The sequence below is a fragment of the Vombatus ursinus genome, unplaced genomic scaffold, assembly GCF_900497805.2.
Source record: "Vombatus ursinus unplaced genomic scaffold, bare-nosed wombat genome assembly UNPS02014779.1, whole genome shotgun sequence".
NCBI classification, from domain to species: Eukaryota; Metazoa; Chordata; class Mammalia; order Diprotodontia; family Vombatidae; genus Vombatus; species Vombatus ursinus.
The window spans coordinates 44,995,746-45,022,491 of record NW_020954557.1 but is presented as its reverse complement, the minus strand read 5'-3'; the positions used below and the strand labels follow the sequence as shown (position 1 = coordinate 45,022,491).

General features: G+C 35.9%; 1 protein-coding gene across 2 annotated transcripts in view; it reads right to left on the bottom strand.

Moving 5' to 3' along the window:
- The window catches only part of SLC25A12 (solute carrier family 25 member 12), a 111,894-nt gene that overhangs the window by 54,781 nt on the left and 30,367 nt on the right, over positions 1-26,746 (bottom strand). For both annotated transcript variants that reach the window (XM_027866097.1, XM_027866096.1), the window contains 5 exons: positions 21,031-21,170; positions 15,736-15,882; positions 12,028-12,166; positions 10,431-10,524; positions 8,576-8,660 (listed from right to left, as the gene is read on the bottom strand). In XM_027866097.1, coding sequence (XP_027721898.1) covers positions 8,576-8,660; positions 10,431-10,524; positions 12,028-12,166; positions 15,736-15,882; positions 21,031-21,170 — 605 coding nt within the window. The remainder of the gene's footprint in view (positions 1-8,575; positions 8,661-10,430; positions 10,525-12,027; positions 12,167-15,735; positions 15,883-21,030; positions 21,171-26,746) is intronic.

Genomic DNA, 26,746 nt, shown 5'->3' with positions numbered 1-26,746 from the left:
TTCATTAAGTACAGAAGAGCAGAAACTGAGGAGGCAGAAAAAGATGAACCAATTGCCTAGCTCAAAAAAGTACAAACAAATGCAATAAAAAATGATTCATCTAGTGGCTAGAGAAAGAAAACATGAGTCACCAATCTTATCTTCCCCTTAAACTTCCCCTGAACTTTGTACTCTACCCCTGGGATGCCAGGCTCTGATTGGTAAGTCTTCACTTTATCTTGTATAGATACAGGCCCCCATACCACTTCTCCACCATCTCCACACTATGGTGTCCATACTGTGACAATCATCTTCATCTTCACCCCAAGAAAACTTAGTACTCCACCTTTGGGATGCAGGACTCTGACAGGGAAATCTTCACCTTATCTTGTCTAATAGGCCCCCCACAACATTTCCTGGCCATCTCCATACCATATCACTGCAAAAGTCCATCATTTTCATATCCATCCATACCCCACCCTCAGTTCTTTTTATATTGTCTTTAAAAAAAATACATAAAGCATTGAAGAGTAAAGAAAACAGAAACAAAAGAAGAATTTACACACTGAGAATAAATATATAAACAACAACAGGAGTAACAATACGTCAATATTTTAATAATCTGTAATTTCAGCAGTGTGGATGAATATTTCTTCTAACAAAAGGACCACTGAAATGTAATAGACATGTCTTTAGGAGATGCTATGACTGACAAATTCATCAACCTATGGACAGTCTAGTGAGGACCCTCTGAATTCAGTGAAGCTAAAAAAATACTTTAGCCAAAAAAATACTGTCCATTTATGGGTCTATATTTAAAGTCTTTATAGTATGAAAGGAGCTGACAGAGCCTACAACCTTTGTTCACTTCACAATAAGGCTGTGAAGTAGGACCTCTGTATTGGTAGTGGTTCTACGGTTATAATTTTTTAAAATACTAAGAGAATACCTATAACATGAAATTAATGGAAGTTCAAGTAATATAATGAGGTGAAATGAGAAAAATCTCAGGCAATATGAGAAGAGATGGTCTGAGGTTCACCCAGCTTTAGATTTATGAACTCAAGATATTTTTCTGGGAGAGAGAGAACAGAAAACAACAGGATGGAGGGAAATGTACAGTTATCATAATTATAACTGTGGATGTGAATGGGACTAATTGACCCATAAAACAGAAGCAGATGGCAGAATAGATTAGAAACTAAAATCCAACAATATACTATTTACAGTAAATACATTTGAAACAGAGAGATATAGATAGAGTTATGTATTATTATTTATTATGTAACTATTATATTTCAGCTCAAGTGAAAAAGGCAAGGGTAGCAATCAATATCTCAAAGAAAGCAAAAGCAAAAATAGACCTAACTGAAAGAGATAAACAGGGAAACTACATCTTGCTAAAAGGCAACATAGACAATGAAGTAATATGAATACTAAATATACATGCACCAAATGGTTTAGCCTCCAAATTCTTAAAAGAAAGGTAAATGAGTTACAGGAGGAAATAGACAGTAAAACTATACTAGTGAGGGACCTCAACTTCCCCCTCTCAGTATTAGATAAATTTAACCATAAAATATATAGGAAACAAATTAAGTAGATGAATAGAATTTTAGAAAAGTTAGATATGCTAGAGTGCTGCAGAAAACTGAACAGGAATAGAAAGGAATATACCTTTCTTCTCAGCTGTACATGGCACCTTCACAAAACTTGACCATTGATTAGGGCATAAAAAACCTCACAAAAAAATGCAGAAAAACAGAAATATTAAATGTATAATTTTTAGACCATAATGCAATAAAAATTATATTCAATAAAGGGCCACAGAAGCATATATTAAAAATTAATTAGAAATGAAATAATTTCATCCCAAAGGATGAGTAGGTCAAAGAATAAATCATAGAAACAATAATTTCATTAAAGAGAATGACAATAATGAGACAACATTCCAAAATTTGTAGGTTATAGCCAAAGCAGTACTTAGGGGAAAATTTATATCTCTAAATGCACACATCAATAAAAGAGAGAAAGAACAGATCAATAAATTGGGCATGCAATTAAAAAAAAACTAGAAAAAGAACAAACTAAAAATCCCCAATTAAATATCATCATGGAAATCTTAAAAATCAAAGGACAGATGAATAAAATTGAAAGTTAAAAAAAAAACACTGAACTAATAAGTAAAACTAGGATCTGGTTTTATGAAAGAATCAATAAAATAGATAAACCATTGGTTAATCTGATTTTTAAAAAAGGAAAACCAAATTACTAGTATCAAAAAATGAAAAGGGTGAATATACCACCAATGAAGATGAAATTAAAACAATTATTAAGAGTTATTTTGCCCAATTATATGCCAGCAAAACTGACAATCTAAATGAAATGAATGAATATTTACAAAAATACCAACTTCCCAGATTAACAGAACAGGAAATAGAATACTTAAATAACACTAGGTAGAAAAATAAATTGAACAAGCCATAAATGAACTCCATAAGAAAAAACTCCTAGGACTATATGGATTTGCAAGTGAATCTACAAAACATTTTAGGGACCATTTAAACTCAATACTATACAAACTATTGAAAAAAATAGGTAAAGACAGAGTCCTACCAAATTCCTTTCATGACACAAATTTAAAAAAAAAAACACTAGCAAGGAGATTACAGCAATATATTGCAAAGCTCATACACTATGACCAGGTGGGATTTATACCAGGAATGCAGAGCTGGTTCAATATTAGGAAAACTATAAGCATAATCTACCATATCAATAACAAAAACAACAAAAATTATATGATTACCACAATAGATGTGGAAAAAACTTTGACAAAATACAACCATTCCTATTAAAAACACTAGAAAGAATAAGAATAAGTAGAGCCTTTCTTAAAATGATAAAGAGTATTTATCTAAAACCAGGAGCAAACATTTTCTGTAATGGAGTTAAGCTAGAAGTCTTCTCAATAAGATCAGGGGTGAGAAATGTCCATTATCACCACTATCATTCAATATTAGAAATGCTAGCTATAGCAATAAGACAAGAAAAAGAACTAGGAGGAATGAAAATAGGCCACAAGGAAACAAAACTATTATTCTTTGTAGTTGATATAATGGTATACTTAGAGAACACTAGAGAAACAACTAAAAAGCTAGTGAAAACAATTAACAACTTTAGCAAAGCTGCAGAATATAAAACAAACCTACATAAATCATCATTTCTACATACTACCAACAAAACCCATCAGCAAGAGGTAGGAAGAGAAATACCATTTAAAATAATTGCAGATATTATAAAATACTTGGGAATCTATCTGCCAAGATAAATTAAGGGACTATATGAACACAATTACAGAACACTTTTCACACAAATAAAGATAAATCTAAACAACTAGAGAAATATTCATTGCTCATGAGTAGGCCAATACAATATAATATAAACGACAATTCTACCTAAATTAATTTAGTTATTCAGTGCCATGCCAATCAGACTACCAAAGAATTTATTTTGTAGACCTAGAAAAAAATAGTAACAAAATTCCTCTGGAAGAACAAAAGGTCAAGAATATCAAGGGAATTAATGGAAAAAATGTGAGAGAAACTAGCCTAGCAATACTAGATTTCAAACTATATTACAAAGCAGTAATCATCAAAACAATCCAATACTGGCTAAAAGATAGAGCTGTGAACCAGTGGGAACTGATTAAGTACACAATAGACAGTAGTAAATAGCCATCGTGATCTAGTGTTTGATAAAACCAAAGAGCCAAGTTTTTGGGACAAGTTTGACAAAAACGGCTGGCAAAATTGAGAGCATTTTGGCAGAAACTAGGCATAGACTAACATCTCACATTGTATACCAAGATAAGGTCAATGGATACATCATTTAGACATAAAGAGTGATACAGGTCCCTATCCAAGCACCACTTAATGGTTATTGTTTGGGTCCTGACGGATCAGAGTGAATGTAAATAGTAATTGTTTCTCTTTTGGCCAGAAACTCCAAGGGCTAACTTTCCCAGTTCAATTTTTTTGGGGGAGAGAATTAAAACCTTGACTCACTTCTTAAACTGCCCTAATCACAGAATGGCCATTGCCTCAGTCAAAGTGAGAACTCAGAAAGACCATAGCTTATAAAGGTCCACTGCATCCTGGGTCATCTCCAGTTGTCCTGATCTATATCTGGCCACTGGACCCAGATGGCTCCAGAGGAGAAAGTGAGGTTGTTGACTTTGTGCAACCCTTCCTCACTTAAAACCAATTCACTTGCAAGTCATGGCATCATCTTCCTGATGTCATGGTCCTCTTCAAAAACAAAGCACAAACCACAATTATGCCAAGTACTCTCATAACAGTCAAGTCAAATAAAGAGATCCTTCACATTCAAGAAAAATCAGTGTGGGCCCAATGAAATCAGACAACACTCCTCAATATTTTAGTATTGTAATGAGGTAGCATACGTCAAACTCTTTGAAAACCTTAAAGCACCTTACAAATGCTAGCTGTTATTGCTAGAGGCTAGAAAGCTGATCTTGACATTGAGATGTCCTGACTCTAGTAAAGTTTCTAACATATTTCCTTTGTGACCATGGGCAGGTCCTTAATCTCTCTGTGTCCCCAATGGACAAAAATCACTAAGATTAAAATCACAGGGGAACTGCCAATCTGCATCAGTGAAGGGAAATTTCTTTGCCCAGATTTATATAAGCCAGTGAAATTCCAGATATAGCAATTTTTACATAGTGTATATCTCTATTTTAAACATGTCTTATAATTCCCACTATTCTTCCACGATTGGTTTTCATGGACAACACTTTGGGGGGAAACTTTCTATATACTATTGTGCCAGTGGATAAGCATTAAAAGGGCAAAGTCTGTATCCTTGTCTTCTCAGAATCCCTCACATGGGCTATCAAGTGCTTTGCCCAGGTCCATAATGTTCAAAAAACTCCTCACCTTCCATGTAAATGTGCCTTTCCTTGCAGTCACCCCAGATCAATCTTTGCAATCTTCTTCCCTCTTCCTCTCTCTCTACATCAACTTGCTAAGTCCTGTTGATACCAAAAACTTATCTACTGAATCTGTCCACTCAGGCACCAGTCTGGTTCAAGCCTTTATTTCCTCTCAGACTACTAGAGGAAACCTTCTAACTGATAACCTCACTGTAGTCCAATCTTCACATAAGCTTCTGGAATAATCTTCCTAATGAGTAAGGGTACTCAACAGGATGTACTCAATAAATGTTAAGCAAATTAATCATCCCTGAAGAAGCCAAATAATACTTGTCATTCTTGGGAAGTCCATCAAATAGCAAGTGGGGATTTGATGGAATGTTTATTTTTACTGCTTTCAAAGTAAAAATATTAATAATTAGCTAATATTAATTAGTGGTAAAGGATTATATTTTATTAGACTGGTGATGCAGGGGAAATTATAAGAAAATTAGGATAATTACCAAAAAGGGAGAGTGATGTATGTTAATTGTAACTTTTGTGAGTCAAACAAAATTTAAGCAAATTAAATAGTTTTTGAAAATTACCTTTAAGGCTCCCAATCCTTTCATTTTACAAATATGGAAACTGAGACCTAATAAGGTTAGGTGATATGATCAAGGTCGCACATGCAATAAATAATGGAGCTTAGATTTTATCCCAGGTCCTCTGACTTTAAATCTTGTACACTTTCTACTACTCTACAAAATTCATTGGATTTAGAGCTGAAAGTGATTCAGATGTCATTTATTCCAACCCTCTTATTTTACAGATGAGGAATTTGAGGCCCAGATATTTTGTGATTTGTCTACCGTCACTAAACTAAAAAGTGGTGGAATTAAGATTTAATCCAAGTCCTTTCACTTCTAATATGCCATGTTCTCTCAGATTCACTACCTTTTTAATTACAAAATCATAGGTCTCAAGACCTCCCTGATGGTATCCTCAACAAAAATGGTACTCATCCATAAGGACCTTATAGTCTAACGGTGGCAGGAGAAAGGTATTGGGAAGTGGGGGAAGGGAGATGGACTCAGAGGGAAAGATAATAGGTTCTTTTTTCTTTTAACATATTGAGTTTGAGATGCCCATGGGACTCCTGGGTGGATATGTACAGCAGGCATTTGAAGATATAGATTTTAAGCTTAGAAGAGAGTTAAGAGGCTAAATGTGTGGATCTGGTCATCATCTGAAAAGAGATAATAGTTTAAAGCTTGAGAGATGGTGAGATCACGAAAGGAGTGACAGACAGAGAGTAGGAAAAGGTTTAGAGTCAAATCTGTGAATGTTCTATGTGTATTTGGTCAGGATGGGGGAGGGGGAAAATATGTTCTCTACATTTTCCATTCAATTTTCTGTGTCTATTACAGTTTTTAAGCACTGTCTTCAAGTCTATAACTTCTTTCTTACTTTTCTTTCTGTATGATCCAGGAAGAATGCAAGTTTCTTTTGGACAAAGACTTTCATTTTCTGTCTCTGTATCCCAAAGGTCTGGCACACAGTACTTTGTACACTGTAGATACTTAATACATGTTTATTTAATTTGATTCCATGCTATATGAATATGAACTATCCAAACTGAAGACTCTCTGTTGTAAAGACTAGAGAGAAGTTTGTGTTTGCTATAGTGGTTGCCAAAAATTATTTAGACCAATCTGTAGATTATTTCACCTTATTCCTAGCTCACTTCAACAAGTATTCATTAAGCAACTACTATATACAAAGTACCATGACAGGCACTGGGGATACAAACACAAAAAATGAATGTCTCTGCTATTAAGGAATTTATAACTACAAATGCTGTATGGAAATAAAGGAGATAAAGGTGGCAACTCCAAGATGGAATCTATTGATACTACTCAAAAATTCATTCCCATAGCTATAGCATAAATTCAAATCCCACCTATAATCCTATGGAATAATGTACACTTGTTCCAAATCTGCTCATGTGATCTCAGATATGTCAAATTATTTTTGTAACTTGTTGCAAAAAAACTAAAAATCATATCATGAATCAAAGTGACATTGTTTCTTCTTCAAAATGAATTTCCCAACCTTTTTGATGCTAAGGAAACGGCATACAAGTAGGGGAAGCTCTTAGAATAGATAGTGGGGATCATCAGCACTAGTTGAATGATGGGGAGAATGGAACAAATGCTTAGGTCTCTTACTGGATGCCCCCAAAGGGCCCTACTACAAATGGGCTAAACCCTTTGTTTAGATCCCCAACAGCTAGAAAGCATCAGAGTTGCCAGAAAATGCTAGTAATTCATCTCTGAACCTGTCTTCAGAATCCAATTCATACCAGGAACAGTAATTAAATCATTTTTCTAATATAAATGAGATAGGAGGTATCTAGACATGAGGCGCCAAAAATTGCAACACATTTCTCAGACCTCCAAGGAAACTTTCCACTGTGCTATGGGTAAGAGACTAAGAGCAGCATCAGGACCTTAAAAAAAATCTAGTACATATTGTTTTAAAAAAACAATTAAAAACCAAATTAAATATTCATAGATAGATAGACAGATAGATAAGACAGTTTTCCTTCGCTGCCAAAAATTCTGAGCAGACTTCTCCTCTCTATTCTCAGAAGGGACAGGTATTTTATTCTATTAAGTCCCTTTTTATCTTATTTTCTACCTTCTCCTCTTCACTCCTATGATTTCAACTGCCCACTGGAGACAACACTCCCATAGCATTGTGATAGGCACTGTGAGAATCTCTACTCAAACTGGAAAACAACCAAAAAGATAATTTCTGTCCATCTTCCAACAAAGCCCTCACTTTCTGGGTATCTCTTATCATCTTAAAATTTAATATATTCTACTATAGCAAACTTTCAGGTGCTACAAAAAGAATAAACATAGATAAAGATGAATTATAATATAAAGTTGAAGTTTTAAAATTAAAATAATTCAATTCATTTCTTTAAAGAAATATTTGTGAAATTGACCGGAATTAGGTTACATTTATAGGAATTAGAAGATGTTATATTAAGCCTTTTATTAAAGGTTTCAAATTACTTAATGATAGTCATGATTGTATCTGCAATTCATGAATATATAGATTATTTGGTTTTCCGTGTATATACATGAATGTGTGTGTGTGTATACACACTCATCTGTTCACAAGCAGTCTTATAAAACACACTCATCGAAAACATTTCATACAGTGGTAATGTTTTGGGTTGTGTTTTTTTTTAAATAGCATATAAATGTCAACTTAATTATATAAAGTGAACTTAATAACACTAACCTTTAAACATGACTAGACAACTGAAAGATAAAGATTGCTAATCCCAGAGAGATCAATTCTATGTGTGTTTGTGCTGGTATTTTCCTTATTTTAATAAGTTAAGGGGGAAAAAACAAAAACATAAGCCTAGTCCCTTTATCAGAATTTTTCCTGGATGTGTGGGTGAGGAAAAGAAGAAAAGGAATTTAAAGAAAAAAAAAAACTTGATCCTTTGAGCAAAGTGAAAGTCTCTTTATAGGACGCAGAATATTAATTTTCACAACAAACATCCAGAAGCTTTATACCCTCATTAACTTGCTCTTTCAGCATTTTAAAAAGTCATTATATTTATGGGATTCCTCCTACCTGCCTCTGAAGTTCTGCCAGGTTGTAAGGTAAGGCACCTTCGGCCAACGGTGCTATTCTCTCAATATCTGCCAAAGTCAAACGCCTTCAGGTGAGAACATAGAAGAGAAATAATTGTTAGATTAAACAACAAATATAAACCAGTGGAGAAAAAAAATCTTTACTTACTACAGCACAAAAACAAACAAAACTTTCAATATAAACAATGGGGAATTATATCATAAAGGGCCTTGCTTTAGAAGAGACCCTAATGAAGTATATCATATATTATCAAGGTTCTGCATATAGTAGGTGATTAAGGTTTGCTGAATCAAGCTGAATTTATGTTAGAAATCAACATAAAGACATTATTGTATTAAGCCTATTATTGCAAGAGTCTATTTTGCCAATCACTTAAAACAGAAGTGTTAAACTTATGGCCCCTAGCCCATGTAGTCCAAAACTTCTGAGTGTTGTCTAAACCAGATTAAAATGTCATTGGGAAATGTTTATCAGAAGAAAAAAATACAATACAGTATAGATAATATTAATTCGTGATTTTCTAAGTCAATATTAGGCCTAGGTTTCTAATTAAGTTTGACTGTACTGACTTAGAAGACCCTTTTAAGTCATTCTTTGAGAAGTACCATTTTTTGTGCTCAAGGTATCTTAAAACATTAGACTCACAAAAACAAGTTTGTAGCAGCTCTGACGTCCACAGAGCAGAAAGATAAATTACATTTATGCAGGTGAAAAAGAAGACTGAGAACTACTGATCTAGAAAAGACTTTAAAGATACTCTAGCCCATTTTATAGCTAAGAAAGCTTAGATTCAGAATCCTTAAATGACTTGCCCAGGATCACAATGACAGATGATGACAAAGCCTATACTAAAACCCAAGTCTCACAACTTCCAGATCAGGGCTCTTTCCATTGCATGCTAATAGATAAATAGCAACTATCACATCTCTTGCCTGACCATTCTGTCCTTCTGAGGCAACAGATTACATGTATACACAAATCTCAGGGGAGAATTCATGTTATTCCACAAATCCTAACATCAGGTCCTACTTTTTATATTGAGTATCCAAAAATAAACCTAACTAAATTATCTTTGGGATAAGAGAATTCTGCCTGACTAAAAAATTTCAAGCTGACTTAATTTTTGTGCCTTTTCTAATGAGAATTAAAATATATAGCACTTCTGTGGATAAAGGGCCACTAGGTATGAGCAAGAGAGGTTCACTTTCAAAAGTTAGAATATTTTAATAGGATATAATTCCTTTATCCCACTGGGATTTGAACACATTTTACTTCTAAATCCTTTGGTGCCTTGATAAGTCACACAACATTACTGTAGTTTGGTTTCTGTTGCATGTAAAATATTGTCTGCCTCCACCTCAAAAACGAGTTAATGTTTCATAGGTCCTCTGAGAGAACAATGAACACATGACCACTCATCATAGAAGATTCACTCTTCTTTCAATAAGGGTCAACTTCCAGAGATACCTTATTTATAACGCCTTCTGATAGTAAATCTATAATACTTTCTTCCTTTCTTCAGCACAGACTAGAATCCAGAGGTTCCAGTCCCAACTCCACTTCTTCCTTGTACTTCATCCCCTAAAGGATGTGCAAAGTCTTAGAAAAGAAGACCCAGTCCATCAGAATAGAGCTCCTGATTTCTCTCTTTATGGACACTTGGACAACAACTTAGGTACAAGAGAAGCAGACAACTGAATCCTTAATTCAGCTCACACCCACTCAAGTTCTACAGACCATTATTTGCTTTCACATAAGATATACAACCAACATCTATATAGAGTTTTAAAACTGTTGCCTTATAAACTAAATATCCTATTATAGGAATAGTTACCCAGTAGCATTGTACAGGTCGGCAAGCTGGTACAGAATATCAATTTCCAATGGTGTAACTTGTCCATATCTTATTGCACTTTGGGCAAATTCCTCTGTGCAGGGAACAAGATAAATAGTCTTTAAATTTGCAGTGCACATACCACACTTTTACTTTAAATTAATGCAATCAAGAAGCCAAGGGTATACTGGACTTTGAATAACAATAACCAAAACAACCAACACTATATCTGAATTTAAACATTTACACATATATATACACACAGAGAAAAATACATTGTTTTCCTCCTCAAATATTTCTAGAACTGATGGAATCTAAATGCAGATTGAAGCATACCTTTTTCTTCTTTCTTTATTATTCTTGGTTTTTGGGTCTGTTTTCTTTTGCAATATGGCTAATATGTAAATATTTTGCAGGACTGCACATGTACAATCTATATCAAATTGCTTGCCATCTCAAAGAGGGGTGAGGGGAAAGAGGGAGGGAAAGAATATGGAACTCAAAATTTAAAAAATAATGTTAAAATTTTTTGTTTACATGTAACTGAAAAAAATTAAAATTAAATCAAATATTCCTAAAGAATTTTAGATACCTCCTTTCCCCACCTCCCCAACCTTCCTACCTTTTATTTTACTTATCTGTGTATGGATTCTTCTTGGAATCCCTTGCTTCTTTCAAGGCCTAACTCAGGTAACACCTGAGGTCATTTCTCACCCCAATCTACCATTGTTAGTACTCTCCCTCCACCAAGAAATAACTTCGTACAAATTGTATTACCCCAGCAGAATGTCAACTCCCTGAGGAAGGACTGCTTCATTTTTGTCTTTATACCCCCTGTGCCTAGCCTAGTGGGCACTGAATAAATATATATTGAATTATATATGTCATATCCTCAACTTCCTCCCCAGTAGAATGTAAGCTGCACAGGGTCTGGGACTGTTTGCTTTCATCTTTGTTTCCCAAATGTCTATCCCAGAACTGATACTTAATAAGTGTCCGTTGAACTAAAAGACCCAAACATCTATTAAAGAATTATTTGTGCAGTACCAAATTACCACAAAAACGAAAAATGTTACCATGATGGAATTATCAAAGTCAAACAGCATCAAGCTAAAATTCTTTCTTTATCATGCTCTTTGGTTTCAAGAGTCACAGGTAAAAATGACTAGCTCTTTTCCACTCATCTAAGTCTCCCTAATAGAATTTTAAAAAGAAATTACCTTCCTAAGACACAATAACAAGGCAATAGTCACTGCTGCCCACCATGCCACCATGACTCTTTCAAATCCTTAGTTCCATCCACAGACCTGACACCCCAGTCCAAACATTTTGCTCTTGCAGCATCACTGCCCTGCTTCACAGCTTAGCCCAAGGTTCCTTTCAGAGCCTTGCCAGCTCCTTTCCTCCATTCCTCACCATTACTATCTCATTAAATTCCTCTCTGGAGATACATGTGGCCTAGGTGGGGCATGCAGTTTACCTGGGAGAGCACAGACTCTCCCAAACCTCACATTAAGATAGTAAACTTAAACCATTTTCTATGGAAGACTAAATGGAAAATGTAAAGACATTAACAACAAAAAACAATAAAACTTACCTTTTGTGACTTCAACATCTTTCCTTGTGCCAGCTAGAGTGCTGTATATCTTACGAACAAGTTCCATGTTATTCAGTAGGGAGTTAAATGCATTGAAGTAAGAAAAGCTAACCTGGTGGGCAATACTTCCACCAGCCGCCTAGAAATGAAATGACATAGGAAAAAAAAATGCATTTTCAACAGACTTGGACTCTGCTTGAAATTGATCGTTCTGCTGAAAAGAACTAATCCATAAGGATAAGGAATTTGTCCTGCTTTAAAAAAAAAAAGGCAGGGGGAGGGATGGGGAGAGTTCTCTTGCCCTAAGGGGAACCCTTTGCATTTTAGACTTTAAGGAATAAAGGCAACATTAGGCAGCTGAACTTCATGGTTCATCTGTAAGGTCAGAACTAGCAAATACAATTCACAATATGGGAAAATCACTTCCGTTAAAACATTTCTTGGCTAGCACTCATCTACAGAACTACTTGTCTGCTCTAATCCAACTAAACTCCAGTCTGCTGACCTTCAGGGAACAATCTAAGTAGCATCTTATAAAATGCTTTTCTTCACATTAATACATTTTTTCAAGATTTTAAGGCTTTTAAAAACAATATTATCCTACTTTTTAAAAGAAAGACTATTGCTATAATTTTATCTTAACATCTTAATTCTGCACTTAGGTCCTAAAACATAGAATAGCATTTAGAACTGGAAGAGACTCAAACACATGCCACACTTTCCAGCTTTGGAGTGGGGGAAACACTCTCTGTTTCTATCATTCGAAGCTCAGCTCAAAAGCCCAGCATGACCTGGGCTTGTTGCTCACCCTTCTTTCTACTTAGAACTTATGTATCACCTTGTTCGTATTATATTTTGTTTTATTATTTGTGTCTCTTCTAGTATGATCTTCATAATTTTATGGACAAGGAAAGCAAAGTCAAGGTGAGATTAAAATGACTTGCCTCAGGTCATACAGGTAAGTAACAAGTAGAGCCAGGATTCAAACTCAGATACTCTGACTTCAAATTCAGTGCTCTTTTCCCTGCTCTAAGTACATTAATAATGCTGTGAAGTATGATTACAAAATTTTTTTAATTGGCAGGGAGAAACACTTGGCCAAATTTTCTACCTAGGCTCTACAGAGAATTACAGTATGCCCTCTGGATTAAGAGAAGGAAAAACCTTCATTGTTCTTGCTGAGTGAGATGACTTCCCCTATACCTACCCACTTTATAAACCTACTTCAGGTTTATAAAAGCCTGAATTACAAAATGGATATACACCAAGATTGACTGTGTTTTAGGAGCAAATATTCTAAATTCAAAGGGATGCTTACAAAGCCATTAGGATAATTGTTTTTATCCCAGAAACTAATGGTGAAGAGAAAAAAGCACAAGTAACTGCAACACAAGTGTCTCCCATGTTATCCAAAAGTGCACTTGGACCCAAATTGGAGGCCATCTCTTCAACGTAGGTTGAGGCACCAGTCATATACCTAAAGGACCTGAATGACTTAGATCCAAGGGGTACTGGGTGACAAGTTCCAGTAGCTTTCAAGCTCTGGATCTCAAAGAATTCTAATTCACAACCAAGTTGGAAGTTAAATGAACTGCTTACTGAAAGTGTTTCCTTGCCCCAAAGAATCAAATCATTCCCTTGGGAGCCTTCCCCTCCCCCTCTTTTCTTTGTTTTGGGGGACAGAGGAGGGGATGGTGTAGAATATGTAAGAAGTGACACGTATCCTGTTCAAATTCACTGGAGAAAAAGAACAGGAGTTGATCTTTCTACCCCAGTGTAAAGCAAAGATAATGACCTACAGCTGAAACAACAAAAGGCCTCACTGGCCTCTCTCCATGTAAAACAAGCAGTGATCAAAAGTACACATATGTATAAGGCATGCACAAGAAAACAGACAAGTGAGGGAGGGTCACTTCAGAGGAAGTGCCTGAAAATCTAACATGTTCAGCTACTTGCAATTTATGTGAAAATGAGTCTAAATCTATTTCTGCATTTAAAACCAGACAGGGAAAACTTGATCCATGAATAATTCAACTGGCTATTTTTCAGAGCTTGGTAGTTTAACAGAATAATGAGCAACGTCTAGACCATAGAAGGGCTCTGGGTGCCATTTTTGGCATACGAAATAGCTAAATAGCACATAGAGGGAAGGACAAGGGTAAGAGGTATGGGTCAATGCCACACTGCTACCTCCATGAATGTAGGCTTTCCTAACTCAATATATCTTCTGCTGTGACCACAGAGGCCAAATGAAGGTAAGCAGAAGACACACTGTCCCTACACTAACAAATATTGGAAACAGAGCTCCAACATTTGGGCTTCAATAGGTCTAGTGAAGTAGTGGTGGCCAAAGGAAGGGAAGAAGTAAGGAATGTGGTCCACTGAGAAAAATAATTTGACTCCCTAATCTACAGCCACATTTGCTTCTTCCAAACCAAGAGTTAAAATAGGAAATAAAGTTTTAGAAGTTCATATTATGTTATTACCTCTTACATAGACTCTTACAATAGCCTAACTAGCTAATCTCTCCCCATTCTAATTCATTCTACATAGCATTGCCAGAACAATTGTTGATGCTTCTCTGACAATCATTCACTATTCTCCACTGTCTACTACACAAATTGAACTATTCACTATCCCCCCAAATTTCTTACTCTAAAGTCTTTGTTCATGCCATTCCTTCAACTCTATCCACCATTTAAGGCTCAGCTCAAATGCCCAATACTACCACTCTTGTTCCCCAGCCTTCTCTACTCTTAGAACTCATGTATCACCTTGTTTGTATTATATTTTATTTTGTTATTTGTGTATCTTATCTCTCCTACTCGATAAGTTCCCTGGGGGCAAGAGACCACATTTTATTTATCTTTGTAAATATGTAGTAAGGAGAAAGACCTTGCCCACAATAGGCACTTAATAAATATTCAGTGATTGAATGAAAGAAAAAAAGGAGAAAAGAGTGAGAGTAAGATGTTAGCTTTAAATAGTGTCCTGTAGCTGAAACAACTTTACAGGCAATGGAGAAAGCACACCCTTGCTGTTTAGCAAGCTGTGCTCTGTAAGAACTGAAGTGAATAGGAGTTGGGTGGTTCAGGGTAAAGGAATGCAGGATTCAAAGGCAGTGACTTTATGAGACTTAAAAAACCAGAGGTAAGTGTTAATCAATGTCATGTAATGCCTACAAATAAATTTATATGGGGTTTGGAGAGCAAAGTACTTCATTCAATCCAATAAACATCATTAAGTATCTACTATGTGGTAGGTACTATGATAAGCACTGGGGATACAAATAATAAAAAGAAAGACAGTCTCTGCCTTTAAGGAGTTTATAATCTAGAGAGGGAGGGGTCTAGTAGCGAAAAGGCTGTAGCAATTAATCTTCTTTTATTTCCCAATTAAAGGGTATGTTTATCAACATTGGAACAACGTGCTTCCATAAAGCAACGTTTTTCCCCTATATCCAAGAAATTAACACATAATCCATTATTTATGGGTTATCCAGTGCTCTACACACACAAGCCTTAATTTCCATGTAAGGAAATCTGGACCTAAAGGGCTTAGCAGGTCTAGTCTACACTTGGAAATCACAGTAGACTATTCATCAGAGTACCTGGCATAGAGGCAAAGAATTAAGGCTGTAGATGAGGAAGCATTCTCTTGAACTACATTTCCATCCTGAGAAAATCAAAGTACTTGCTTTTTACTTACTGAAACCAAGTTTTCCTCCACAAAAGGAGTGAGCATGTGGGACCGAATAGTAACCATAATGTCATTGAAATCTAGTCCAGTGATCACTCCACTTTTGCTTTTATCTTTCAGGGCAAAGGCTTGCCTTGCATGTTCCAGCTGCAGCTCCTATAAGAAATAATTAGAAACAGAACATTAAATTGGCCTTAAAGTACATGTCATTAGCATATGTTGCAGGAGAAAAGGGAGTTTCTTTCCAGACACAAGCCGACAACAGAAATGAACAATGAACAGCACTGTGTTTACAACAAAGCTTTTGATTTTTTCTTCCTAAGAGGCATGCTTTCTTGCAAATGTACTACATATTTTTTTAAATGTTCTACATATTATTCCAGAGGAGAAATGATGAATCAGAGCAGTGCAATATAGAAAAGAGAAGGAAAAAAATTAGAAGAACCTTCAGATTTTACTTGAAAAGTATTCCATGCTGAAAATAAACTGAGTATATTTTCAGCTCTTTATTTCAGCTTTAAAATTATGTTGTAATTTATTCTCTCCTACTTGGAAGTATCCTTGTCTTCCATAAGTACTTCTTGAAATAATGGTTTAGGTTCATTTGTGGCTTTCCAATGCTAAATGTTACAATCAAAGCTTCTCTCTCTTGCTAAATGAATTAGAGATAATTTCTCAAACAATTTTTATTTCAAATGAATTCAATGAGAAAAGCCAGCAACTAGTTACTTTAATCTTTAGAACTTCAGACTTAAAAACTGTCTTAAAAATTTCATCTCTCATATTTAGCTGTAATCTTGTCTTGCCTGAGTCATAATCAATAATAGTATAATAACCAGTAATTTTTCTGAACTTTTTTCTACAACTAAACTTTATAACGCATCAGTAGTATTACCAATAAAGATCTGGCCACCAATAATGCCCTGGATCATACAGAACATCAACTTGGATGGTTCCTTCCTTTTTGGCCTACAATGTGATTCATAGAAACTAATCAGGACAATAGAATAATAGTGCAATTAGGTGTTGTTTGCATGAAATTACATGGAAGTAATGGCCAATATCTAAATATGTATGCATTGCATTAAATATAAGAATAATATTATACTTTTCATTAGTAATTTCTCTATAAATACAAAACCAACAAACTTTACTGAGAAGAGTCCTTTGTAAACCTTTGCAAAGAGTATCATGTGCATATATGCTATTATCATTATTCTTAACAAAAATAACAACCACCATTAATTCTGGATGGAGAAAGGCACTTAAAGGAGATCTTGACAGAAATCTCACCTTTATTACTAACTTATTTCTTATTTTCTTTCTATCACTCCCAAGAATTTACTATCTTCCTAGCTAATCAAGCCATTAAGTTGGGATTGATAGTTCAGAATGCTGATATTTGTCCCCAGACATTCCTTTAAAAAAAAAAATCTGATCTATTTGTAAAGACTGAAAAAAAAAATTCAACATTAAGGCATGTTTAGATTTGCTTGTCATTTGCAAAACAGCATTTAGCTCAGGAAACTGAAAACCCAAACAATAAGCCATATGGACTCATTGCAAATGACAGTACAGAATAAACCACCTGCATGCATTTGCAGTCTTCACTTCCCCCACTCTACTCCAGTCATTTCCCCCCAACAGCCTCTAGAAAATGAAGGAGTCTTAGCCGGCACTTGGTCCTACTGGATGGTTTAATGAAAGCATTTGCTTCGAAGCAAGAGAACAATATACACAATGACTACAATTATGTAAATGGAAATAACACTAAAAAGGCAGCTGAACTCAGATGAATTGAAATGAACAATCTTGATTTCAGAGAAGAGAAATGAAACCCCACATCTCTCCTCTCATTAAAAGGTGGAAGACTACAGGTACAGAATATTACAAACACCTTTAGACAGGGATGTGTTGTTAGTTGATCTGGCTTAACTAGATTCAATGGAGCAGTTATATTAGGAAACTGAATGACAACAAAAGTCATCAATGTAACATATTTTATAAAGTATTTGCCATGAGTGCATTTTGGAAAGCTCAGCAGTGACAGGAAGTGGGGAAAATTTCATCTCCTTTGCTCCACATCAAGGTAAAACCTACACCTAACACTTTAAAATGCTGGGAGTAAATATGCACCTATCACATAAAGAGCATATGAATGGCACTTGACATTTCCTGACTATATATACCTTCCACCTCATCTTTTTCTCTCCTTTTTTTTCTCTCCCTACTCCCCAATTCTCACTGCCTATGCTTTACAGGCTCCCCATCTCTGCTTTAGGACTTCATGAGACAGTCAGTGGCAAGTATGTCAAAGACTTAGGAGTTAGATAAATTTATTAAACATCTCATTAAAAAAGGCCTTTAAATGGTCAAAAATGTTCAGATCTATTTCTTCGATGAATACTGTCAAGTGAGCAGGGTACATTGATGAGGAAATGGGACTACACTACAATAGAACCCCAAAACCTAACCTCACAAAAAGAAAAATATTCTCCTCCCAAACCTGCAGCAATGAGAAAGGCGAGAGGTTTGGGCAAATGAAAATAGACTCGGAGGTGCTCACCCACCTCCTTTGTTGAGGAAACAAACTAGAAGAGAGGAGATAGATAGCAGAGAACCCTACTAACACTGAAACCACTACTGGGAGTTGAGGGTGATGGTTAGGGAAATTAAAAGCACAGGAGAAAATAGGATTGCTGTTATAGGTAGCTTTTGGTGGTGGTGGTGGTGGTGGTGGTGGTGGTGGTGGTGGTAGTGGTGGTGATGATTGTGGTCGTGGAGGAGGACAGGAAGATGCCCACCTGGGATGATGTTTGGCCTTAGTTCCTTATCAAGATCCATTATTTTTTACTGCCAGTATACTATAACCTCTTACACAGGTATGCCCAAGAGAATAGAGAAGAACTGAGAAAGTGCTACGAAGGTCACAGCTGTCATAGACCACCCCTTTACTATCTGTTATACCTCAAGACCTCCACTATATAAGACTCTCCCCAGGGACAAACACAGCTGAGGAGGAACACAACACATCAATAATGTTATACAGGTAACCAGACTTCCCATAGGTGCATTGCCTTACTACAAAGTTTTCTTCCTGATGTTAACCTGGTCAGTTCTGTGGTATAAGGACCAACATTTTGTTCCTAAGTCCAGAAGCTGAGATAGCTCTTCTTTAATTAGTCAGCTAAATGCAATATCAGAGGGGCAAGAGGAGATACTGCTCCTGTCAGGATTACTGACAAGAGCTGCTGCCTTCCCACCTCACAGATCAATTGGTTTACTTACGGATAGTGACAGTATCATGTCCCCTCTTCCCCCGCCCCCAGACTCCTTGCTAAGTCACTCAGTTTCATCACCACCCCGAGTCTTTCATGCCCAGGCTTTACCAAGAGCATTGTTGCAACAGAGAATCCTCAGAGAGGTTAAGTGAATTGATTGCAGTCACATAGCTGGCGTCATGGCAATCTAGTGACCAGTATTCCTTTAGTTTTGTGGTGGCATCAGAGTTATAGAGGCTATTCACTGTCACCTTAGAAGTGAAATGGAAGGCTGTCACAGCTCTGTTTTCATGGAGTGCACAAACTCAGGAATGTAGAAGATCAAAGGGTTGAAACATTAAAAAAAAAATCAATGGCTTTGTCATGCCTTTGTTGTTGTTCAGTCATTTTTCATTCATGTCTGACTCTTAATGACCAACCCCATTTGGGTTTTCTTGGTGGAGATACTGGAGGGGTTTGCCATTTCCTTCTCCAACTCATTTTACAGATGAGGAAACTAAGGCAAAACAGGGCTAAGTGACTTGCCCAGGGTCACACAGCTAGTAAGTGTCTGAGGCCAGATTTGAACTCATGAAGACAAGTCTTCCTGACTTAGGCCTGGTACTCTATCTACTGCACCACCTAGCTGCCCCCTGTCATTCCTAAAGCATTAATTACCTATATTATGGCCTAAGATAATGGTATCAAACTCAAATACTAATAAGGCCCACTAAGCCATATGTAAGGATCCCTGTGGGTCACATATTGACTTAGAAAACTATATACTAATATTATCTGTGTTCTGTAGTATCCTATTTATTCTGTTAACTATTTCAAAATTACATTTCAATCTAATTCAGGCTGCACTCAGAAGTGTTGGCGGCCTCATGTTTGACACCTCTGGCCTAAGAGATCAAGTACATTTAGACTAGGTTAATCGCAAAAACAAAAACAAAAACAAAAAACAAAATCAAAAACAAACCCCGCCCCCCCAAAAAAATCCACTATCCCAAAACATAGTTTTTCAATAAATACAAGGAAACAAATGACAATGGACAACAAAAACCTTGTCCTTGGAGAAATCATGATCAATAACAGAGTGGAACAATACCACCCCCTTCCCCCACAAATGATATTATTTTATTTTTATTTAGTGTCTTCATATTTTTTAAGTATTTTGATTAATAGTTACTCATGTTAATATTATTAACAACATCATTTATAATGGTACTTTAAAGTTTACAAAGTGCTTTCCTACAGATAAGGTAAATTGAGCAAGTACAATTATCTCCACTTAACATATAAGGAAACTGAAGATCAGAGAAATTAATTAACTTGTCCATTGGTCACATACCTAGTAAGTATCTGATCCAGGACTTTAAGCCAGGTCTCCTGACTCCAATTCTTTCACTCTTGCCATTACATTACAATGTCCCTCATTTGATTTTTTAAAAAAATAATCGCAGACATACACAAATAACACTTTGAGTTTTATAAAACTCTTCACATACATCATCTCATCTGATCTTTCCAACAAAAAATACTGTTCAAAAAGGTACATCTCTCAAGAGGGAAAAAGAAGAAAAAAATCAGTTGGGTTTAAAGATGATATAATAGCGGCAGATAGATGGTGCAGTGGATAGAGCACAGGCCCTGGAGTCAGGAGGACCTGAGTTCAAACCCAGCCTCAGACCAGACACTTGACACTTACTAGCTATGTGATCCTGGGCAAGTCACTTAACTCCAAATGCCGAGAGAGACAGAGAGAGACAGAGAGAGAGACAGAGAGAGAGAGAGAGAGAGAGAGAGAGAGAGAGAGAGAGAGAGAGAATGATATAATGGTTGGGAGAGTGAGAATAAGAAAAGGAAAAGTTATAGAAATCATTCACTTTTACTGAAAAATAGAACAAAAGCAAAATAGAAAGTCTAAGTGTGCTTGAATTTGCATCTATTATTATTGTATTGTGAAAGTGAGACTTGGAATGATCTTAGTTCAGAATAAGAAATATTCTATTAATTCTAATAATAAAAAGAAATAGCTCACCTGGAGGAACTGAGTAAATTCAGAGTAGGTAAGATGTTTCTTCCTGTTATGCCCAAAATGCAGGCGAATAAATTCACAGTCCCAGTTAAAGGGTATATGATGATGAACAATTGTCTGTCCAAAAATTTCTTTGACATTTTCTTGGGAGGGAAAAAAAAAGTCAATTACATTGAGAATAAACAATAAATCCACCATAATGTTCCTACAGAAGAAAATCAAGAGAAGTTTTAAAAGTCAATATCATCTGCTTCTATTAAGATTAACTGCAAACATTTTTTTTGTCCTCTCAGAAACATGCACAGGAACACAATTGCTACAGAATATAATTTTACACTTAAGATTGTGTACTATTACATATAAGGCCACAAGATTCTTAATTTCTCTTGATTTAATTTTAATTAGGAAGAGATTTATATCTTGCACAGTAAATGGCTGCTACTTTGCATTCAGGTATAAAATCAATAGTGTTTTCCCCGTTCCTCAAGGAGTTGAATTAAGCCCTTTATCAGAGGCATGAATACCTAAATTACAGTATAATGCAATATTTGTCATACTAAGTATGGTTTGATTGAGGCTTGATTATTACATTCACACTAGCCTGAATATGTCTATTGAAGATAGGTATAAGGAATGCCACCAAAAGCATATCATTAGCTCAGCAGCAAGCACCTTATTAAAAGCTTCTGATATTGTCAAAAAAAAAAAATATGGCCTTGACACAAAGCTTCAAAATTCCCATAAAAAGCCATGATTATTAGTCTCAATTATTAAAATGTTTTAAGATAAGTGAAATTAGTGATTCACTTTTAAATAAAGAAGGACTAAACACAGAACAGTTACTCTTAGACAAGAACCAGTCAAGCTGTGTACTGTACAACGAAAACCCTTAAGTCTACTCTGATGGCCTGTCTTCATGCACTAAAAATGTCGTTAACTTTCTTACACAGTTCAACATTTGCAATAAAAGTCAATTCACAATTGACAGATACTTTAATGAGAATAGACTGGGTATTCTAATTTAGAAACTAATGCCCAAAAAAGCAATCATTAACAAGGCTTAGAAAGCAGGAAGCCTGTTTTACTGACATCTTAAGAACCAAAATTATTTCCAAATTAAAGTCAATTTTATTGTGAAAGGCTGGCATGACCAATAACTACCTATTGTAATGAAGAATCTTCAGATACAGACCTATTTTATTTCCCCAGCCAACTTGTACTGTTTCTGGCTCCCCCCAATAACCTCCACTGACTTGACTAAGATGATCTTTGGGTTAGTTAATGGTTGTATAAACTGCTTTCAATGTATACCTTGAATACCTCCTCTTTCCTGATTGAAGCAGAAGAGTTACTAGTAGAATCCTGAACTGGAAATCCTCTTGGTATTGACTTAATATAACCAGTCTTGAACTAAGTCACAGCAATTACCAAGGTTAGAAGAAAGCATTGGATGTCACTGGGGAGATGGGATTCTTTCTCTCTCTCTCTCTCTCTCTCTCTCTCTCTATCTATCTATCTCTTTATCTATCTATCTATCTAATGGAATGCCACATCCATTTCTTGCCCTGAAAGTTTGCAAGATTTTGATTTCTAAAATTATATCACGTGGATTTTCATCACCCTTGACCAGGAATAGGGTTACTATCTCCAAAAGCAAAATCTAAAACCAAGAATAACTTGGAGCCCTAGCCTCTAACATAAAAAGATTATCCTTAAATCTAGAACCCTATTAAATTTCTACTTCAAAGCACATCATAACTCAGCTAGTTAAGTTAAAGAAAATTAAAAGACCTCTTGCAACCCATGAGGGTTAGAAATATTTTAGCAGACCAAAACAAAAGCTATTTGGGCTGGTGGAACTTCCGAATGAGTTAGTTCCATTCTCATGATTAATTCATTTTGATATCTGAAAACAAATGTTCTGGAGTAAAGAACATGAAGGAATTAATGGGGAACAAAAAGGGCTGCTGTTAAATGACTAAACAACAAAATATTAAGATGAATTATTACATAGCCAAAGAATTTGAATAGGGAATATTTAAAGAAGAAATTTCCAGAAACCTCAGTTACTGGTTTGAAAAGTGTATATTTGCTACCTATACTTAATTTTCATTGAACTGTGGGATAAAGCAGACTCTCTTTTATATAATTACAACATTTTAGACTCTCAGAGGAGAAACTGGAATTAAAGAAGCTGGCAGTCATGGATAAAGAAAGCTGTCAATTCAAGAAATTTAAGTGATCCAGTAAAATAAATTTGATTTATTCCCCTCCCCAAAGATGTAATTTATAAAGCAGAATTTCAACTTCAATGGAGACTTAAAAATTAATTGCTGGCAGAAGAAAGCTAATTAGAAAGTACTAGGTAATTAGAAATGTTATTTTTTTTTATAAACTCTCCAGCTATTGCTAGCAAATTCTCAAAATGTCTTTGAAATAGAATATACTAAATGTATTCTAAAATGATGGCTTTGATAACACAAAACAACCTAATTCAACACTTTCACCTTTGGAGAGCTCTCATAGTTATGTGTTTCCAGGTATAGGAATGTCATTTATCATGGATTTTGTTTGACTGCTTCCTACTTCTCCAAGGCAACTTACAGCTTTAAGTGCTCAGTATAAGGTTCTGCTATGCTCATCAGAGTAGAATGTGATCTGTCAACTATCCCCAAAATCTTTTAAATGGATATCTTTGACCTACTTATGGTATTCAATTTTTGTTGCTGGGGCTGGGTAACAATTTTTTACCTACTTGAGCACCTTAGATATTTTTCCTTTTTTCTAACCAATTTTTCCCTATTGCAGATTTCCTAATACATGCTTAATATAAGATTGATTAAAGCTACACTACAGAATTAATTAGTGGATTGTGAATCATTTATCTGATTGGTGGCTTAAAAGTCTAACTCTTATTCATCACTTAACCATTACCAGGATCCTCTTATAAAAACCATACAAAGGCTCCAGAACTGGGGAGTAATTCACAGGAGGCAGCTCTCGTGTGTGTATCTCTCTCCCCCCTTTCTTTTCTTGACTGGATTACACTCCTGTGATGCATTATCTCAAGCAGCTGGCTTTCTTCTTATCTTATCCAGTTTTATTAGGTCCTGTGTGACATGAAAGGGAACACCAATAATCTCAAATACACCCAATGCAACTGACTAAAAGAACACAGCAAGGTCTGTCCAAGAGAGAATCCCGTCTTTCCAGGGGCAAACAAGAGTCTAAGTGGTCACTACCTGTACTGCTGTTTTAAGTGACCATAGTTCTGGACTAAATGTAAGTGATATGATGGTCAACATCCCATGATTAAGTCATGAAGACCATGGGTTGAAGTAGTGGGTTGTTTTTTTGTTTTTGTTTTGTTTTTTTACAATAGGCTGACATTGTTAATAGGAGCAGGAATCAATATAAATAAGCAGAAAGAGAAATGCTAAAACTTTCTGACACAACACTATCAATAAACCAACCTCTCACTTCCTGCAGAATTTGGCTTAAGAAATACTATTTATAATTTCCTTTGATTTGGACAATCAAGCCAAACATATAAGTGAGATAGAACAATGCTCTCTCTGATGGTATGAGAGGCAGTATATTGATTTGGCAGGAGGGGAAAAGGGGTAGAGACCAGGAAAAACTGTGTTTTGGAGAAAATTTCCACAGGCAGAACATTAGTGATTTGAGCTGTGTTAGTCACATATGACTAATGCAATAGTTGATTACATGATAAAGTATATTATAGCACATATGATGTAAATGTATTTTAATGGCGGTTTCCAATTTCCCCATCAGCCCAACTGCTATCACCCATATCATCCACCCTCATCCCACCCCTTTTTCCTTAGAGGAGCCTCCTACTAATCTTGTTCACCTTTCTGCAGTACAAAATTACCTCTGACCGGGGCTGGCACTCTTCTCCAAGACTGCCACCATGCCTGCTCCATGAATGAGCCTGGAAGGAGCTGCTGTACCAACGCTGTGGCCAGAGAACTCCTCCTGTAGGTATACAAGCCATCAGCCCTGTGACACAACCCACCTACCATCAGCCCAAAGAACGAGATGTCCGAGGTCATATTTATTCCAAGGATTCCAGCCCAGGAGCCAAGGCTTCCAAATTATAGGCTAGAGACCAAACAGTTTTTTGTTTTTTTACTTTCAGAAAAATATACATACACACACATATACACACGTGTATATATGTATTATCTGAGTAGCTGAGTTCCACCTTGAGCATCTTAAAAAGGTCTTTTGAGAACTTCCACATATGTAAGAATATATTGAATATCCTTGTATACAACTAGAAAAAAGAAATGGTGAGACTTATGGAACCTAGATTTTCAGAAATTTAATGGTTGAGGAAAAAGAGGCTGGTGGGGCGGAAACCTAGAACTTACAGAGGCAGAAAGACATAACACTAGCCTGAAGGATCAGATACCTGAGTTCTGCTCCCAAGGATATCATTAGTTCAGCTAGAACAGATCACTACAACCTTCTGTGTCTCCCTGGGTGAGGGAAGCAGAAGAGACATTTTTAATTGCCCATTACCTACCTTAAGAAAGAAATGATGTGAGGATTTGTCAATGACAGCAAAGCATTCTCAACTCTAACCAATCTATGTGCCATTTCACCTCTGAGATAATACTTCATTTAAACAGCATCTGTCACTTTAGAAACCAGATGCTTTAACAAGTATATGTGTTTTATCATAAAACACCATTAGAAGAAAATAATACCTGATCCCCCCTTGCCTCAAATTTCAAGCTACTATAGGACCTAGCTTTGAGGATTATACATGGCCTACTCAGGAATGGCTAAAGGCTGCCAAGAAGAAATTCTACTTCTCTCCTTGAATGGGGTCATAGGTGTGCTCAGCTGCAGCTCCAAAAGAAAGGCATTCCATAACATCACACCTTTTGTTTTACCTCATGTTTAGTCAGTTACTCAATTCCTGTCAGAACTGTGTATTCTTCCAGGTCAGAATTTCTGGTTCTACTCATTAGAGGTGTAGCTGCTACGTTATAAGGTATATGCTGCATCCTACCAGGCCCTTTATGGAAACTGCAGATATAATAGTTATCTGTTTAAACTGCCTCACTCAGGCCTTCCCATTGGGAAAAAAGGCAGAGCTTTCTAGGTAGGTAGAAATAAAAAAGAAAACCCAAAATTGTATTTTAAACTACTGTGCCCTAAACCACAAAATGAATGACCAAATGGAACCCCTCCTTCTAGAGAGCACTACTTTCAGGGGAGAGGATGTTTTCTTCAAAAAGATCATTTGGACAGTTCTTTCAAAAAAAATATTTTCAAATAACTAAAATTCTCCAAATATTTCCTGTGTAAAACTCCCAGTTCTTTGGAATTAAAATATTTTCTGTGGATGAGAATTTATAGAGAGAACATAGCACTTTCAAAGTGTCTTGCATTCATCTTATTAGTAAATAGGTAGGACTTCAGTTACGAATGCTTCACTGTTGAGGCAATACACATTTTGGCTAAATTCATTACTGATAACCATTGCACCTTATAGCATAATTGCTAATCCAGGACATGTCAATCAATTCTATTGAGCAGAAGTAGGTAGTTTTGATGTGAGTTATACAACAAACTGTCATGCATTGTCTAGCAAACTCAGTGGGCAAGCGCTCAGGCTACTAGAAGGACAGCAGTTATAAAAGTCATCAAGCAGTTATCCACAGCTTGCAATGTTAGAAGTTTT